This window comes from Mesoplodon densirostris, chromosome 14, assembly GCF_025265405.1.
Source record: "Mesoplodon densirostris isolate mMesDen1 chromosome 14, mMesDen1 primary haplotype, whole genome shotgun sequence".
In the NCBI taxonomy this organism is placed as follows: Eukaryota; Metazoa; Chordata; class Mammalia; order Artiodactyla; family Ziphiidae; genus Mesoplodon; species Mesoplodon densirostris.
Window position 1 is genome coordinate 77697515 of NC_082674.1, and position 18650 is coordinate 77716164.

At 43.7% G+C, this 18650-nt stretch overlaps 1 protein-coding gene across 1 annotated transcript in view; it reads left to right on the forward strand.

Moving 5' to 3' along the window:
• The first annotated feature begins 17709 nt into the window (after positions 1–17709).
• Positions 17710–18650, forward strand: part of MERTK (MER proto-oncogene, tyrosine kinase) — a 108911-nt gene continuing 107970 nt past the window's right edge. The window contains exon 1 of the mRNA XM_060117144.1: positions 17710–17793. Within this exon, the coding sequence (XP_059973127.1) occupies positions 17733–17793 (61 nt within the window). The 5' untranslated portion in view covers positions 17710–17732. The remainder of the gene's footprint in view (positions 17794–18650) is intronic.

Sequence of the window (18650 nt, forward strand, 5' to 3'; positions counted from 1 at the left end):
AAAACGTTAACAATTGTTGATACTTTGTGATAAGTATGAGAGTTCATTACTGGAAGTGGAATCACTTTTGCCTATGTTTAAAATCTCTCACAGTAAATACTTTTAAAAAGAAAATAATAAATAAAACAAACGCTACCTTTTCAGAGAGGACTTTTCCAACCACCATCTTGAAACGGGTACCCCAAGTCCCCCTCTGTGATCCAGTTTACTCCCTTTAGAAAACTTTTCACAAACTGTAACTCTTCTTTTTAAAAAGTATGTGTTTCTTAACTCTCTCTCTAGAATACAAGCTCCATCCTACTCATGACGGTGGCAAGCACCTACCACACAGTCACGTGCATAGAGGATGAGCAATATATATATTAATGAGTGAATGAATGAATAACGAAGCCAGATATTGGTAAAGGTGGGAGTAACGAGCACTGTCAGGCACTGAGAGCGAGCGTGTACATGATGAGGAACATCTCTGGGAGACAGAAAGGAGAGTAAAGATAAGTAGACCAGGGCTTCCCTGGTGGCGCAGTGGTTGAGAGTCCGCCTGCCGGTGCGGGGGACACAGGTTCGTGCCCCGGCCCGGGAGGATCCCACATGCCATGGAGTGGCTGGGCCCATGGGCCGTGGCCGCTGAGCCTGCGCGCCCGGAGCCTGTGCTCCGCAATGGGAGAGGCCACAACAGTGAGAGGCCCGTGTACCCCAAAAAAAAAAAAAAAAAAAAAAAAACAAGATGGGCTTAATTGATATTTATAAGACAGTTCATCTAACGGCATTGCATTGACTTCCCAAGTGAGAAAGTCTCAATGTCAACAAGTCTATCCAGAGTTTCCAATCAGCCTTTTAATCCTCTACTCTTAAATATAGTGTGGTGGCTTTTTAAATGACTATACTGGGACTTCCCTGGCGGTCCAGTGGTTAAGACTCCATGCTTCTACTGCAGGGGTCACAGGTTCAATCCCTGGTCAGGGAACTAAGATCCTACATGCTTCTGCGGTGCGGCCAAAAATTTAAAAAAAAAAAAAAATTAAATAAATAAATAAAATGACTGTACTATTATTGAAATGTGGGTCTAATTCATGTCCCCTTTAATCTGAGCCGGCTTTGGTGTCTTGCTTTTAAGCAATAGAATGCAGTGGAAGTAATCCTGCCTGATTTCTGAGGCTAGATCAAAAAATGCTATGCTGCTCCCATTTTATGTACTCTCATAAGCCACCACGTAAGAGTCTGCAAACTCAGACTGCCATGCTACACTGTATCACTTATGTAAGGACTCATTAAAAAAAAAGTTGAACTCATAGAAACAGAGAGTAGAATAGTAGTTTCCAGGGGCTTAGGGGTGGGGAAAATAAGAAGAGTTTGACAAAGATCTGAGGATCTAATGTATAACTTGGGGACTATAGTTGATGATACTGTATTTCTTTTTGTGGGGGCTGTGCTGAGTCTTCATTGCTGCGAGCAGGCTTTCTCTAGTTGGTGCAAGCCAAGGCTGCTCTTCCTGCGAGCTTCTCACTGCGGTGGCTTCTCTTGTTGCAGAGCATGGGCTCTAGGCACACGAACTTCAGTAGTTGTGGCATGCGGGCTCATTAGCTGTGCCACGCAGGCTCTAGAGCGCAAGCTCAATAGTTGTGGCGCACAGGCTTAGTTACTCTGTGGCACATGGGATCTTCCCAGACCAGGGCTCGAACCAGTTTCCCCTACATTGGCAGGCGGATTCTTAACCACTGCGCCACCAGGGAAGCCCAATGATACTGTACTGAATAATTGAAATTTGTCAAGTACAACTTACGTGTTTTCACCACACATATACAAAAAAGGAAAATCTTTGAGGTGATGGACATGTTTATTAACTTAATGGAGAGGATCCTTTCACAATGTATACTTATATCAAATCAACGTGTTGTACACTTTAAATACATTACAATTGTATTTGTCAATTATATGTCAATAAAGCTGAAAAACAGTGGGCTAAGGGAGAAGGGATAAACACACAGATTCATGGAACAGAGCTGAGAAACAGATACACACAAATAGAGCCAATTGATAGTTTTAAATAAACTTTGTTTTTTGAAACTGTTTAACAGAAAAATTGCAAAGACAGTTCAGAATTTCTATATACCCCACACCCAATTTCCTCTATTATTAATGTTTTATATTACTTAACATGGTACATTTGTTAAAATTAATCAACCAATATCAACACATTAATAGTAATTGAAATCCATACTTTATTTTGATTTCATTAATTTTAACCTAATGTAATTTAAGTCATCTTGGTTCCTTAAGCTCTTCTTGTTTTTTACTGGGGGAAGGGGGGAGTTTGTTTTTTGCTTCTTTGTTTTGGAACCTACCAAATTCTCATCCTTCTCTGTAATTAACCCTCTTACTGAAATTTCTTTTGGATTTCTCCCTTACAAATCATTCCCGTTGCCATCACCCTTGGGTTTTAAAATATTTATATTAGGGACTTCCCTGGTGGTCCAGTGGTTAGGATTCTGTGCTTCCACTGCAGGGGTCACAGGTTCAATCCCTGGTCGGGGAACTAGGATCCCATAAGCTGCAAGGTGTGGCAAAAAAAAAAAATCATAAAATATTTATATTAGCACCTTAAGTACTACTCCACTCACTTTGTCCTACTTATTTATTTCTTTCTTGGCCTCTGGGTTCAGAACTTCTGAAGATTAGGAGGAAGCAGGGGACCTTTCCTTTTACAGGACTTTGGCCATTTTTTAGACTGTTTCCACAGGCACTCATATTCTGTATTTCCTCCCTTCCTAAAAGATCTTCCTACCCAATCTTTCCCTCTTCCTTTATGTTCCGTGAAGAGTGTACAGTTTTATTCTTCTGAAATATGAATTTGATCTTTCTTCTCCCACTCCCCTAATCCACTTTCTTTGAACATCAAATTCTCTGTCTGGATGTATATTTCTATCAGTGTTTCTATCACATTTCTCCTCTCTACCCCAGGTGAGACAATCTCTCTAAAGTCCTCTAACACATTGTGTTTCCCTCCCTCTCACACTTAGAAATGACTTCTCTGTTTTTGAATTCTGCTTTCTCCCTGCAGTAGCTTTCCTGCAACTCACATCAATTTCTCTTTTTTTCTTTTGTATTTTTCCAAATTGAAGTATAGTTGATTTACAATGTTGTGTTAGTTTCAGGTGTATAGCAAAGTGATTCAGTTATACATATTTTTTTCAGATTCTTTTTCCTTATAGGTTATTACAAAATATTGAGTATAGTTCCCTGTGCAATACTGTAGGTCCTTGTTGGTTTTCTATTTTATATATAGGTATGTGCATCTGTTAATACCAACTCTTCATTTATCCTTCCCCACCTTCCCTCTTTAGTAACCATAAGTTGTTTTCTGTATCTGTGAGTCTATTTCTGTTTTGTAAATAAGTTCATTTGCATAATTTTTTATTCCACATGTAAGCGATATCATATGATATTTGTCTTTGTCTGCCTTACTTCACTTAGTATGATCATCTCTACGCCATCCATGTTGCTGCAGATGGCATTATTGCATTGTTTTTTACGGTTGAGTAATATTCCATTATATATATATACTATATAAATTAATTTATTTATTTATATATACACACACCACATCTTCTTTATCTTTTCACTTGTCGATGGACATTTAGGTTGCTTCCATGTCCAGGCTATTATAAATAGTGCTGCAATGAACACTGGGGTGCACGTATCTTTTTTTGAATTAGTGGTTTTGTTTTTTCCAGATACATGCCCAGGAGTGGGACTGCAGGATCATATGCTAACTCTAGTTTTAGTTTTTTAAGGAACCTCTATACTGTTCTCCATAGTGGCTGCACCAATTTACATTCCCACCAACAGTGAAGGAGGGTTCCCTTTTCTTTACCCCCTGTCTAGCATTTATTATTTGTAGACTTTTTGATGATGGCCAACACACATTAATTTCTATCTTTAACTCATTTTACACCTACTGTTTGTGCCACACACTACTATTACTCACTACACTATACTATCCTGGTCTCAAATAGTGCAATAGTTAGCACTTCATTTTATTGGAATACAGTGACGGTTGGCTTACTCTTCTTTTGTCCTCTAATTGTTTCAAGACTATATCTTACCTCTCCAGCCAGATAGCAAATTCATTTTAAGAAAAGAGGGACTTCCCTGGTGGTGCAGTGGTTAAGAATCTGCCTGCCAATGCAGGGGACACGCGTTCGATCCCTGGTCCAGGAAGATCCCACATGGCGCAGAGCAACTAAGCCCATGCGGCACATCTACTGAGCCTACGCTCTAGAGCCTGCGAGCCACAACTACTGAGCCCATGTGCTGCAACTACTGAAGCCCGGGCGCCTAGAGCCTGAGCTCCGCAACAAGAGAAGCCACCGCAATGAGAAGCCCATGCACCGCAATGAAGAGTAGCTGCCGCTCGCGGCAACTAGGGAAAGCCCACGCGCAGCAAGGAAGACCCAACGCAGCCAAAAATAAATAAGTAAATAAATTTATTTTTTTAAAAAAAAGAAAGGAAGAAATGGAACTGTCCCATCATATCTCAACTCAATATACAGTCAGATAGTTGATTGTAACTTTTAACTCTTGTCATACTCATTTACATTGGTTGGCAAACAACAAAATATTTAAACAATTAAAAATATTTAGTAAAATTAGTTTAACAAGATTTTTTTTGGTGACAGAAATGGTGAATTATTTATTTTTTTCTTCCAGTTTTATTGAGATATAATTGACAAACAGCACTGTAAATTTAAGGCGTACAGCATAATGACTTGACTTACACACATCATAAAATGATGACCAAAATAAGTTTAGTGAATATCCCTCATCTCCTATAGATATAAAATTAAAGAAATTGGAAAAAATATCCGTGCGATGAGAACTCTTAGGATTTATTCTCTTGACAACTTTCATTAGATAACATACAGCCATGTTCATTATATTTATCAGGTTATACATTACATCTCCAGTACTCTTGTTATTTTTGATAACCTTGACAGTTTTGAGCAATATTGGTCAGGTATTTTGTAGAATATTCCTCAAATGAAATATGTCTGATGTTTTCCTCATGATTAGACTGGGGGTATGGATTTGAGGAGGAAAACTGTAGTGATAAAGTGCCATTTTCATCACATCATATTAAGGGTACATATCAATCACATGAGGGTTGATGCTAGTTTGGTCATGTAGCTAAGGTGAGGTCATGTAGGTAAGGTTTCTCTAAAGTTACTTTTCCCCCATTTCCATACTGTAGTCTTTGGAAGGAAGGCAATATGTGCAGCCCTCATTTAAGGAGTTGGGCCAATTGATTTGTTTTGTTTTGTTTTACAAAGTTGCAAAAGCGATTCAGTGGAGGAAAGACAGTCTCTGGACACTTAGTGCTGGAAGAATTGAATATTCATATGCAAAAAAAAAAGAAAAGAATCTTGATCTCTACCTCATACTATTAACTTAAAATGAGTCAAAGACCTAAATGTAAGACTAAAACTATGAAACACTTAGAAGAAGAGATAGATAGATGTAAATTTTTGTTACTTTGGATTAGGTAATGATATCTTAGATATGGCACCTAAAGCTCAAGCAACCAAAGAAAAAATGGTAAAGTCCAATTGATAAACTGGAATTTTTAAAAACCTAAGGATTTTGTGCTTCAAAGGATACTATTAAGAAAGTGCAAAGACAATCCATAGAATAGGAGGAAATGTTTGCAAGTCATATATCTGACAACTCTATTATCCAGAATATATAAGGAACTCCTACAACTCAATATAAAAAGACACCCCAATTAAAAAATGGGTACAAGCACATGAAAACACTAATTCAAAAAAATATCTGCATCCCTATGTTCATTGCAGCATTACTTACAATAGACAAGATACGGAAACAACCTAGGTGTCCATCAGTGGATGACTGAATAAAGAAGATGTGGTCTATATACTCGGTGGAATACTACTCAGCCCTAAAAACAGAATGAACTCTTGCTATTTGCAACAACATGGATGGACCTTGAAGGTATTATGCTAAGTGAAATTATTCAGACAAAGACAAACTCTATGATTTCACTTATATGTGGAAATATAAAAAACAAACAAACATACAAACAAAATAAAACAAAAATAGATACAGAGATCAGGTTAGTGGTTACCAGAGAAGAAGGGGTTTGGAAGTGAGCCAAATGGGTGAAGAGGGTCAGTTGTACGGTGATGGATTGTAAGTAGATTTGTGTTGTTGGCGATCACTTTGTAGTATATACAGACGTTGAATTATAATTCTGTACACCTGAAACTTACATAATAAAAAAATGGGCAAAGGATTTGAATAGACATTTCTCCAAAGAAAATAAACAAATAGACACAAGACACATGAAAAGATAATCAACATCGTTAGTCATTAGGGAAATGCAAAGCAAAACCACAATGAGGGACTTCCCTGGTGGTGCAGTGGTTAAGAATCTGCCTGCCAATTCAGGGGACACGTGTTCGAGCTCTGGCTTGGGAAGATCCCACATGCCGCGGAGCAACTAAGCCCACGTGCCACAACTACTGAGCCTGCGCTCTGGAGCCCACGAGCCACAACTACTGAGCCCACATGCCGCAACTACTGAAGCCCACACACCTAGAGCCTGTGTTCCGCAACAAGAGAAGCCACCGCAATGAGAAGCCCGTGCACCACAATGAAGAGTAGCCCCCACTCACCGCAACTAGAGAAAGCCCGCGTGTAGCAATGAAGACCAAAAGCAGCGAAATATAAAAAATAAAAAAACCCACTTTGAGACACTACTTCACACCCACTAAAATGGCTAGAATCTAAAAGATGCATAATAATAAATGTTGATGAGGATGTGGAAATAGTGGAACCCTCCTGTGCTACTTGTGAGAATGCAAAATGGTGCAGCCACTTGGTAAAACAGTTTGACAGACCCTCAAAACAATTAAACCTAGAGTTGCCATACCACCCAGTAATTCTACTCCTAGGTATATACCCAAGAGAACTGAAAACATATGTTAACACAAACACTTTTACATGACTGTTCGTGGCAACATTATTCATAATGGCCAAGAAGTGGAAACAACCCAAATGCCCATCACCTGGTGAACGGATAAACAAAATGTGGTATATGCATACAATGGAATATTAGTCAACCATCAAAGGGAATGAAGCACTGATACATGCTACAACATGGATGAACCTTGAAAGTATTATGCCTAATGAAAGAAGCCAGTCACAAAAGGCCATGCTGTATAATTGCGTTTATATGAAATGCGTGGAATAGGCAAATCCATAGAGACAGAGAGTAGATTAGTGGTTGCCAGGGGCTAGAGGTTGGGATAGAAGTAGAGGTGGGGAAAACAGAAAGTGACTGCTAGTAGGTACAGGGTTTCTTTTTGGGGTGATGAAAATGCTTTAAAATTAGATAGTGGTGTTTCTTGCACAAGTGTGTGATTCACTTGTGCAGTAAAAACTGCTTAACTGTATACTTAAAAATGGAGTTTCATGCTATGTTTTATTCATAGTCTTATGCTATATTTTATGCAATATGAACTATATCTGAATAAAGTTGTTTTTTTTTAAGTTCTTAGATAAGACACCAAAAGTACAATCCAAAAGAGGAAAAAAAAATAGTGAATTGGACTTTATCAAAATTAACACTTGTTATTCTGCTAAAAACACCATTAAGAAAAAAAAAGACAAGTCGCAGACTGGGAGAAAATATTACAAATCACATTACTGGCAAAAGGGTTTTATTCAGAATATATAAAGAATTCTCAACACCCAAATAAAGAAAACAAACAACCTTGTTCCTTAAAAAAACTCTTGTCATACTTAAGTGAGATGGTCATAATCACGGTTATAAACTGATTTATCCAATTATTACCCAGTAAAAAGAACAGATTAATTGAAACTATGCAAAAAAATTTTTATGATTATGAAAAAAGAGAACTCGGTAAGACACTTTGTATAATATTTAACCAAAGTTACCTTTGTTCTGAGTGGTTTTGTAGATAAGAGTAATCAATATATATCACTAATCATAACAGAATCATTATTATGTTTTCCTTTACTTATTAACTTATACTCTAGATTACAGTCTTTTATGGGATTGCTTTTTCTGAATTCTGAGGGGTCAGCTGGTACAAGATAACTATTTTTGAAATGTCTCCCTACAGTTTGAACAAGTTTAGCAGTAAAACTGATGGCTAGAGATAAAGAAAAAAAAACCTTTTTGATATGCTCATCAGAAATAGAATATTATCCATAATTAAATCAAAGTAGGTTTGTCTGGCTCCTGAATTAAGCAGTGCACTTTCATGCATTTGTCTGCTTCTGGACTAAAGTGTCTGCAATCCTACATCAGTCCTTAAGTACAGGTTGACAGCAGTTGGCAATGTCAGTTTATTCTGGAAAGCCTGGATCTATGGTACAGTCCTCAACTGCGGCTCGTTTGATGTTTCTTCTAGAAGACCAATTACTCTCGGGCAAGCTAGGACCCTTAAGAGGAGGTAATAGTTGGATTAACTCCCGCTATTTTGTTATGTGCCCTTTGTTGTATGTAGTACTCGTTCAGGCAGATTGTGGCTAGTTAGGGGCATAACTTTTCAGACTTAATCACACTTTATTGTTGCACATGGAGCTCTCCCTCTCATCTTGAACTGATTCATATTAATATTTGGGGGACCTCCCTAATTTTGTGGAGGAGAAAAGTGAGAGAAAGCCATGTTCTCCAAACTCTAGATTTCTCAGAAGGATCAGAAACTCGAAAAAAATCCAGAAACAATCATCCCCTGACCATCACATACTCCAGCTCCTTCATTCAGTTATCCAAACCAAGTAAGACCCTCTTAAAAGTGTCGACCCATTTGTTATCAATATATAAAACCAGTTTAAAATGTTCCCATCAGTCTTTGTATACATTTTCTCCCCTTACTAAGGAATCAGAAAGATCTGTGTGCCTGCACTAGATTTTGCTAGATGAAACAAATAATAATAAGCTTTTATGATCTATCTGTCCCCCCAGATTGAGAGACAGAAAAAGTTATAGACAAACAAGCGATTGTAAAAGATGAGTTACTGTATCTTGCTTTTGTGAGGAAGAGAGAAGGCTTTTTTTCCCTCTCTAAATTTTCACACATACAAAAGAACTACAAGCTTAGGTTTTACAACTTCAGCTATTGGTCAAAAGGAAATACAGGACTCAAAAACTCACCAGCTCAGCAGTTCCAGCAAACACACACACACACACACACACACACACACACACACCCCACAATATTTTTCACAGAATTGCACCTCTAGAGGCAAGCAAACAAGCCAAACAGCACAGAGAATGCCAGGAGCTAACAGAGTACCCAATACGAAGAGACAATTAAAAATTATTATCTATCAGATTTTCCGTTATCAACCACCTGGCAGATCACCAGATAGTCAGCCATTACCAGAAACCTTCGAGAACCAGACCTCTGTAATTTCAGTAAGCTGCTCAGCAAATGGAATCTCATATTCACCATCTCCACTCCCCCACCAAACTATAAGAACCAGAAACTTCTTATTTCCAGAATGGTTTGGGGAAGAAAAGTGGAGTTCTTTATATGTACCATCTTAACTCCCCTAGAACTACAAAGGCAAAACATTTAAAGGATATATATTTTTTAAATTAAATTTAAAATTTAATTTTATTTTTTAAATTTAATTTATTTCGTTGCTGAGCGTGGTCTTTCTCTAGTTGCGGCGAGTGGGGGCTACTCTTCGTTGGGGTGCATGGGCTTCTCATTGCGGTGGCTTCTCTTGTTGCAAAGCACAGGCTCTAGGCGCGTGGGCTTCAGTAGTTGTGGCACGTGGGCTCAGTAGTTGTGGTTCACAGGCTCAGTAGTTGTGGCGCACGGGCTCAGTTGCTCCGCGGCATGTGGGATCTTCCCGGACCAGGGCTCGAACCTGTGTCCCCTGCATTGGCAGGCAGATTCTTAACCACTGCTTCACCAGGGAAATCCCTAAAACATTTATACTGTTAGTATTTTTGTTTCAGAAGCTAAATGGAGTTGCTTGCAAGCATTAGTTCAGTTTCACATTAAATTACAAAATCTAGATCTCTCTGCTTCTGGTATGTTCTTTAGCAGCTGAATAGAGATTCCTACATCCACCATCTCAATCTCCCCCAATCTTCAGGTGTTGGACACACACTTCCAGTAGAGTTTTACGCTGATTTGAGACTCTGCTAAGCACCATCTCAGTGCCTCGGGGAACTCTGTCTAGATATCTGCACATCCCAGATGTTTGGCGTGGTGAAGGGTATCCGAAAGCCGCAAGGGCTAGACACTGGTCCTTCCAGTTTGTCATTCACCCCCTCCAAACACAGTCTCTTACATGCTCCAATACTAGCACAGTTGACCCTTAAACGACACAGGTCTGAACTTCGAGGGTCCACTTACACTCCGATTTTTCTCAATAAATATGGTACCTGTATGTAAGTATGTATTTCTTTTTCACATTATCTACTTATGTTAGATGTCTAATTTAGTCGTATGTATAGCATCTACAGTGTTTTGTATCATATAAGACTGTTTAATATTGATGTGGGTATTGACAGAGAATGCAGCCTGTAAACATTTGATGTAAACTTACAGTGAATACAGTACAGTACTGGAAATGTATTTTCTCTTCCCTAAGACTTTCTTAATAACATGTTTTCTTTAGCTCATTTTATTATAGTATATAATATAGTATTTAATATCTATAACATCCAAATTATGTGGCAATCGACTGTTATGTTATTGGTGAGGCTTTCAATCAACAGTAGGCTAGTCTGGGTGGAGTCAAAAGTTATATGCAGATTTTCAACTGAGTGGGGTGGTCGGTGCCCTTAATCCCCGAGTTGTTTGGGGGTCACGTATACTTCCCATACTTTGCTGACCGCGGCGATTTGAGCTTTTTTTTTTTTTTTTTTTTTTGCGGTACGCGGGCCTCTCACTGCTGTGGACTCTCCCGTTGTGCAGCATAGGCTCCAGACGCGCAGGCTCAGCGGCCATGGCTCACGGGCCTAGCCGCTCCGTGGCATGTGGGATCTCCCCGGACCTGGGCACGAACCCGTGTCTCCTGCATCCGCAGGCAGACTCTCAACCACTGCGCCACCAGGGAAGCCCGATTTCAGCATTTTAAACACACAATCTGAATCCCCCCTTCCCACGCACATACACACATCCACTGCAAATACATGAGCTGGATAATTTTCAATCTGCTGTTCAGCACGTGGAGTGAGGTGTTTTACATGTTCCATAATCATCTGCCAACAAATTCAAGAACTGGGCACCCGGCCTCTAGTATGTAGTTCAGTGTGCTGGCTGAATAAAGGGTCCACCAGAGCTCTCCCAGCCCCATCACAACTTACAAGTGCCAGACAATGGAACTTCCGGTGTGTTTTTTAGCATGATGAAAACATACACCATCTCGTTATTATAAAGTTGTAACACTTAGATATTTGAGCTTCTCTTACTTTTTCCAGGACACCTAATGGTTTCTCTAACATGGACAATGTCACTTTTCCCCGACAGACTACAAAAGCGCAACAGCTGTCCTTGTATCCATGGAGGGGCATCTTTAATCAGCACCATCCTTTTTCTGAGCCTGACAATTTTACTTCCAGTAAGTTTTTTTTTTTGCCTATGGAACGGATTTTCATGCTAAAGTGTCCGCAGAACTACAAAAGGAAACACTTTTATTCCACCATCATGTTCACTGTGCTGAATGGAAATTTTACTTGTACCATTTTGCAATGACTGTGGAAGCCATTGTGCTGGGAGGGCCTGGAATTAGCCTGAGCTATTTTGCTAAAGTTCCTGCATGGCCCTGGCTCCTGGTCAGGGCACGAAGCATACTGATGAGTAATGTTGCTTTGTGGGTTCGAGGAGGTTCAGGGAGATGTGTCCCAGGTCATCAGTGCTGTTTATTGAAAACAGTGAGATACAAGGACCTACTGTACAGCACAAGGAACTATACTCAATACCCTGTGATGATCTATAATGGAAAAGAATCTGAAAAAGAATTAAAAAAAATATATATATATATACACACATATATATGTATAACTGAATCACTTTGCTGTACACTTGAAAATTATTTAATAATTATTAAAATTATTTTTTAATAATTTGTAAATTATACTGCATTAAAAATAAACTTAAAAAATAAAACGAAACAAAGCAAACTAAACAAAAGCCAGTGAGGCAGAGGATTTGTATGTAGTCTCAGTGAGACCCCCTAGAGGGGTCTGCTCTTGAAGCTGGTTATGCCTCAGGAATATGCCTAGGTGACCCATGAAACATCAAAATCTCCAGCTACACCTCTATTTTGGGCTCCCTGGTTCTGAGGTATTCCAGGTGATTCCTGATCCAAGATAGGAAGTACATCCAGCCACATGTCTTACAGAAGGGTGGACAAAGGATCCTGTACCTGGACTCTCTGGGGCCCTTACAATGAAACAACCACTAAGTGTGATGCATATTAACTTTACCGCTGTTGCTATACTGTATCCTCTTCCTGTTTCAAACTGTAGAATGTGGATCGGGTGAGTCTTCATCAGCAGTGGATTCCTGTTTCACTGCCAATTAGTTATACAAGTACACCTGTTCACTTGTATTCAATTCAATCTTCCTAATGGATTACCTGACCTGCAGAGTGGTCCCCCAAGAGCTACACACCTGGACTCCAAGCATCTTGTTCAGCACACTGAATGGAGAGTGTGCTGAACAAGATGTGTGCACCACCTACAAGAAACTACAAGAGGGCTTCCCTGGTGGCGCAGTGGTTGAGAGTCTGCCTGCCGATGCAGGGGACACGGGTTCGTGCCCCGGTCCAGGAAGATCCCACATGCCGCGGAGCGGCTGGGCCCGTGAGCCATGGCTGCTGAGCCTGCGCGTCCGGAGCCTGTGCTCCGCAACGGGAGAGGCCGCAGCGGTGAGAGGCCCACGTACCGCAAAAAAAAAAAAAAAAAAAAAAAAGAAACTACAAGAGGCTTGTGCTTCCCTTAAGATATGGGGTGTTCTGAGTTGAGTCTCTTACAGGGCACCATCCCAGTTCCCCAGCAAACTTCAAGAACTTGGTACTTACATGGATTTCCAAGACGTTGCTCAGCACACAATATGGGGGACAAGAGGTCAAGAGACTTGGACCCTGTGGTGTTGGAATGTCATTTATACAGGACTGAAACCACCAAGAATTATGACAGGGATTTTGTGAAAAGAGTGACAGGGATGCAAGTATTTAAATCTTCAAGGAATGGGAGGGAGGGACCGAGGGGTCTGTAGTGACCGCAGCAAGCAGGTCTGATGATATGAGATTCAAAGTTGGAGACTTTGGAGAGAGGGACAGAGAACGATCTTTCAGGCAGCAAGGAGAACACCACCTCCGGGCTCAGGGGAAGGAGGGAATGTGAGCGCAGGAGGCATGGTTCAGCAAAGCGAAACCAGGGTGCTGCAGTGGGAGGACCATGGAATGGCTGCTGGGCGGGTGAGAACCAAAGTGGTCCTTGACTGGCATTTGGCCCATGAGATAGTAGCTCCCTGATGGAGGTGCTGTGCGTTGGCTCAGTGACACATTCCAGGGGTTGGTCTTACACCTGGAATTGAGCACATGCTGTCAATTTCTGTGGAATCATAAATGAATGAATGGCTCTCTGGCACTGAAACCAGGATGAGATTGTTTCTTGGAAATCTGTCATTCATAGAATACCGTGAGGCTAAGCCCGATCCCTAAACTTTAGGCAATCTGCACTATGTTAAAATGGATGGGAGGAGGCCAGCTGTGAATTGGGGGTCCACGTGCTGGACTGGATGCAGGAGTGGGAAGTCAATTACAGGCCCCAGCTGGAGACAAGGCTGAAAGGGGCGAGGGGGGTGTGTATGTGGGTGGGTAGGACAACAAAGGAAGAGGATATGGGTTTAGAATAGGGTCATTGATCCAGCAATCCCACTCCTGGGCATATATCCAGACAAAACTGTAATTCATAATGATACATGCAGCCCTACGTTCATAGCAACACTATTTACAATAGCCAAGACACAGAAACAACCTAACATTGACAGATGAATGGATAAAGAAGATGTGGTATATATACAATGGAATATTACTCAGCCATTTAAAAGAATGACATAATGCCATTTGCAGGAACAAGGATGAATCTAGAGATGATCATACTAAGCGAAGTAAGTCAGAAAGAGGACAAATACCATATCACTTATATGTGAAATCTAAAATATGACACAAATGAACATATCTATGAAACATAGAGAAGAGACTTGTTGCAGAGGGCGGGTGGGGGGTGGGAGAGGGAAGGATTGGGAGTTTGGGATTAACAGATGCAAACTATTATATACAGGATGGATAAACAACAAGGTCCTACTGTATAGCACAGGGAACTATATTCAATATCCTGTGATAAACCATAATGGAAAAGAATATATATATAACTGAGTCACTTTGCTGTACAGCAGAAATTAACACAACATTGTAAATCAACTATATTTTAATAAAATTTAAAAAAAATAGAATAGGGCCATTGAGAATCAACTCTTTACATCTTTCATGTGTAGTCTGGCATGTTCCTCTGGGGCCTTCAGTTGTGAGTCTTAAATCCCATCACTGGTATGTTGGACGTGCTTGAGGCATGGATTGTGATCACAATACCACTTGATTCGGGACACAGCCCTCCTACACTTGAGTCGGTGGGGGTCGACTTTCCCAGCCCCTGGATGAACACTGCTATAGCCCCTTGACTTTCCCTCTTTTTCTTACATAATAAAAGTAGGGGCTCCCCCTTGTAACATGTGGAGTCTTTAGCAGATACAGGAGACAGACAGTGTGGGCACCAAAGTATGGGTTCTGGGTTGGTGTCGCCCCGCTAAAGTTGCACAAATTTAGCCTTTGGGGGAAGACATCCTATAAGGATGGAAATAGTTGTGTAATATGGGGTCTGATTTTTCTCTTAAACTCACATCTCCTGTCACATATTTTGATGCCTTGAATAATTAGGACATTAACTTGCAGTAACATTTAGATGCATGACAAGTATGAAAAATTAATAGAGTTGAGATCCCACATTTGAGCTAAGCTTTGTTCTTCGTGAAAGTTTTAAAAGGATGCTGCAAATCCTTCGACCCTTCCATCATCAGGAGGTGGGAGCTACGGCTCTTCCCCATGAGAGTGGGGCTGTGACTGCGTCCACCAAGACAGTCCGGTGGAGTGGAGTGGGGTGACCTCTGGGCTAGGTCATGAAAGGCCATGCAGCTTCTACCTTGTCCACTGGAATGAATGTTCACTCTTGGAGCCCTGAGCCTCCATGTAAGTCTTCCAGCTACACCAAGGCCACCATGGAGAAGCCTTGTTTAGGTGCTCTGGTCTGCAGCCCTGGTCTTTGGAGTCATCCCAGTGTAAGTGCTAGCTATGTGAGGAAACAGGCCTTTAGATCAGGGGTTGGCCAACTTCTGTAAAGGGCCAGATCGTGTGGCTTTGTGGGCCCTCTGATCTCTGTCACAAGAAATCAACGCTGCTATTACAGCACAGAAGCAGCCATAGACAACACACAGGGAATGGCTGTGTTCCAATAATGCTTATTTGCAAACACAGACGATAGGCCCACACGCTATAGTTTGCTGACCCTTGTTTCCGATCATTCTAGTCCCTAGTCATTGAGCCTAACATCCCAGGAGAGATGGAGGAGGAAAGACAGACCATCTTCCTTGTGCCCCACCTAAATCTCTGACCCACAGAATCTGTGAATCTAGTACAGTGGCCGCTGTTTACCCCCACTGCGTTTGGGGTTGTATATCACACAGGAATAAATAATTAGACAGTTTTATACTAGGGGGGCCTCATCAGGAACGTGAGACTTAGCAAAGACCTGAAGGAGGAGCATTAACCAAGAGGGGGTGAGTCTGGGGGAAGAGCATTCCAGGCAGAGGGAACAGTCGATGCAAAGCCCTGCGGTGGAAGAGAGCCTGGTGTATATGAGCAGCAGCAAGGACACTGCAGGAGAACAAGGGCTCTGCTGAGATGGCTTGGCGACCTTGCACATCTCCACATAGGCGTGCAGGCGAGCCTTGACTACAGACTTACCCGGGTCTTGGGGGACTGTCTCGTGATTCCTCCTGCGGCAGGGGGAGGTGAGCCTGGTGAGCAGCTGTTGCAGGCAGTTTCATATCTCTCTCTCAAGGCATGCCTGTTTCTCTTCCTTCTCCAGACTTCCAGTTGAGCAAGGTGTTTCCACGCCTTCCCTCCATGCCTCTCCCTGCCCCCAAGGACACAGCAGTAGCCACCTGTGAAAGTCGATGAAACTGCTCAGCTGTACTTTAGAGTTGGCTGCTCAGCAGCAAAGCCACCCACTCCTCATGTCTGTTCATCTGGCCCCTCGGGCTTGGTGTCATCCTATGGGACTAGGGACGCCAGGAGCTGACATCGTGCTGACTGCTTTTGCTGTCAGTGCAAGTGATAACCGATTTAAATCCATGTGGGCTGGTTGTCTCCTTACAGCCAAATCTAGCCCAAGTGACCAGCCTAGGGGTCAGGGACTGCTGGACCACAAAGCAGCATAAATGGAGGTGGAGTATGGAGATGAGGTCAGAGAAGAAAAGGGACCAGGTCGTGTAGGACCTTGAAGGCCACAAGGCAGGACTGTGGCTCTTATGCAGAGAGAAAGCGGGAAGCACTGTCCAGTTCTGAGCAGAGGAATGGCTCATGTTGTCAAAGAATCACATTAAAGCACATAAATTCTAAAAATGTTTCCTTAAAGTATATATATACACATACATATATATGTAAGTTATTGCTGCGATTATTAGTAAAAGTGGCTGACATTTCTTTCACGGTTAACTTTCTCTGCGTCTGCCTTCCTGGCTCCTCCACACTTTGTCGTTTGGGGGCTGCCTCTTTCCACTCACGCTCTGTACTTTTTCACTGACGTTCGTCTCCCTCCGTGGGCATCACCTCTCTTGGACTCGGGGGCACAGAGAAGAGTTCTTCCCCAGGAGGCGGTGAGCTCCTCGACGCCGAGGCTGGTCTCACCCCTTTGGCCGGGTACCCAGGGGGCGCTCGGCCGGGAGCGGATGCGTGTGGCGCTCAGCAGGGAGCGCCGCCACGGTGGCCTTGGCCTCTGGGAGCATTGCTGTCTGGGTCTTGTGTCCGCAGAGCCGAGGCTGCGGGACCACCGCAGCCCCACAGCTGCAGGAGCCTAGTCTTAAGTCTGGTGGGGCGGCCTCCGCTCCCCCCGCCCAACCCAGTCTCCTCCCTCTGTCCCTCCCACCTGCACGTGTTGGACGTCGAGACAGCCCAGAGCCAGGGCCCCTTTCTCCTCCCCACCTCCGGCCGCCCCTCCCCTTTATGGTCCCCACCTCCCTCCCCTCTCTTCAGCCCCCGCCCCACATCCCGGTCGGCCCAGGCTCGACCCGAGGCCCGCCTCTCCCCGCCCCTCCGGTCCAGCCCCGTCCCTTCCTCCCCCTCCGCGGCTCTCCTCTCCCGGCCTCCTTCCAGCCCCCTCCCCTCCCCGACTGGCTCGGTCCGCTCGGACTTGGCCCGCGTCCCGCCCCCTCCAGCCCTCGGCGCCACCCGCAGGGGCTCGGCTCCGCCACTTCGGCGCTGGCTCCCGGGGCCGCCGGGACTGGGCTGCTTCGCGGGCGCGCTTGGCCGGCGACGCGGCAGGTTCTGGACGTCCATCTGTCCGTCGGTCCACAGAGAATTTCCAGTTCCGCGGCCCCGGGATGGGGCGGGCCCTGCTGCCGCTCCTGCCGTGGCTCTTCCTCCCCGCGCTGTGGAGGGGTGGTGAGTGCAAGGGGCCGGGGGCCGGGGGCCGGGCGCCGGGCGCGGGGGGCCGGGAGCTCGCCGACGCGGGCGCACCCAGCAGCTGGCAAGTTTGCAAACACCTACCCCCGCCCCAGCGGTGCCGGGTGCTGAGGCGCAGGGGCTCCCCACCCACGCACTGTCCCGGCACTCAGGCTGGGTCGTGGGCGCGCGTCCCAGTGCAGCCGGGGAGGGGTGGGCACCGAGGGCTTCCCTTCACCTCCAAGAGGGAAACAGAGCTCGGCCGGGCGCGCTGCAAGTCCTGAAATTTTCGGCAGAGGGGAATGCGCCGAAAACGTTTCCCTGGACATGGTTGCGTGGTTGGACCCTGGCTCTGGCGGGAGTTGTGGGAGCCGCAGACCCCATCATCCCCCGAGGGACCGGAGACCAGCAGGCTGCGGGAGTTGGGGGTCGCAGTCCTGGTGCTAAGATCCACCAAGGCCAGAGTGCGACCGGGAGGGACTGTCGTCCGGCTGCTCCCCCCCGGGCCCTCATGGGCAACATTAGCAGGGACACCTGGGAGCGTGGGGACCCCGGAAAAAGGAGAAGCATTCTTTTCACCCCTGTTACTGCTGAACCGAATCTAACGTGCTTGGTCAGCGTCTAGGTTTATCTCGACTCTGCCAGGCATTCCAGTATAAGTACTCTTACCCATCCAGTACTGGACTGGATGGGTAAGTGGTGGCAAGGGAGGGCAGGTCCCATTCTGCATCAGCAGCTCGTTTGGAGGATAAGTGATTAACGGGTTAGAAGTTTAATCGCTGATGCATTGCTTAAGGAAGCTGGAAGAAATTTAACCGGGCTTTATACTGAATAAACACATCTCAGGCATTTTTCCT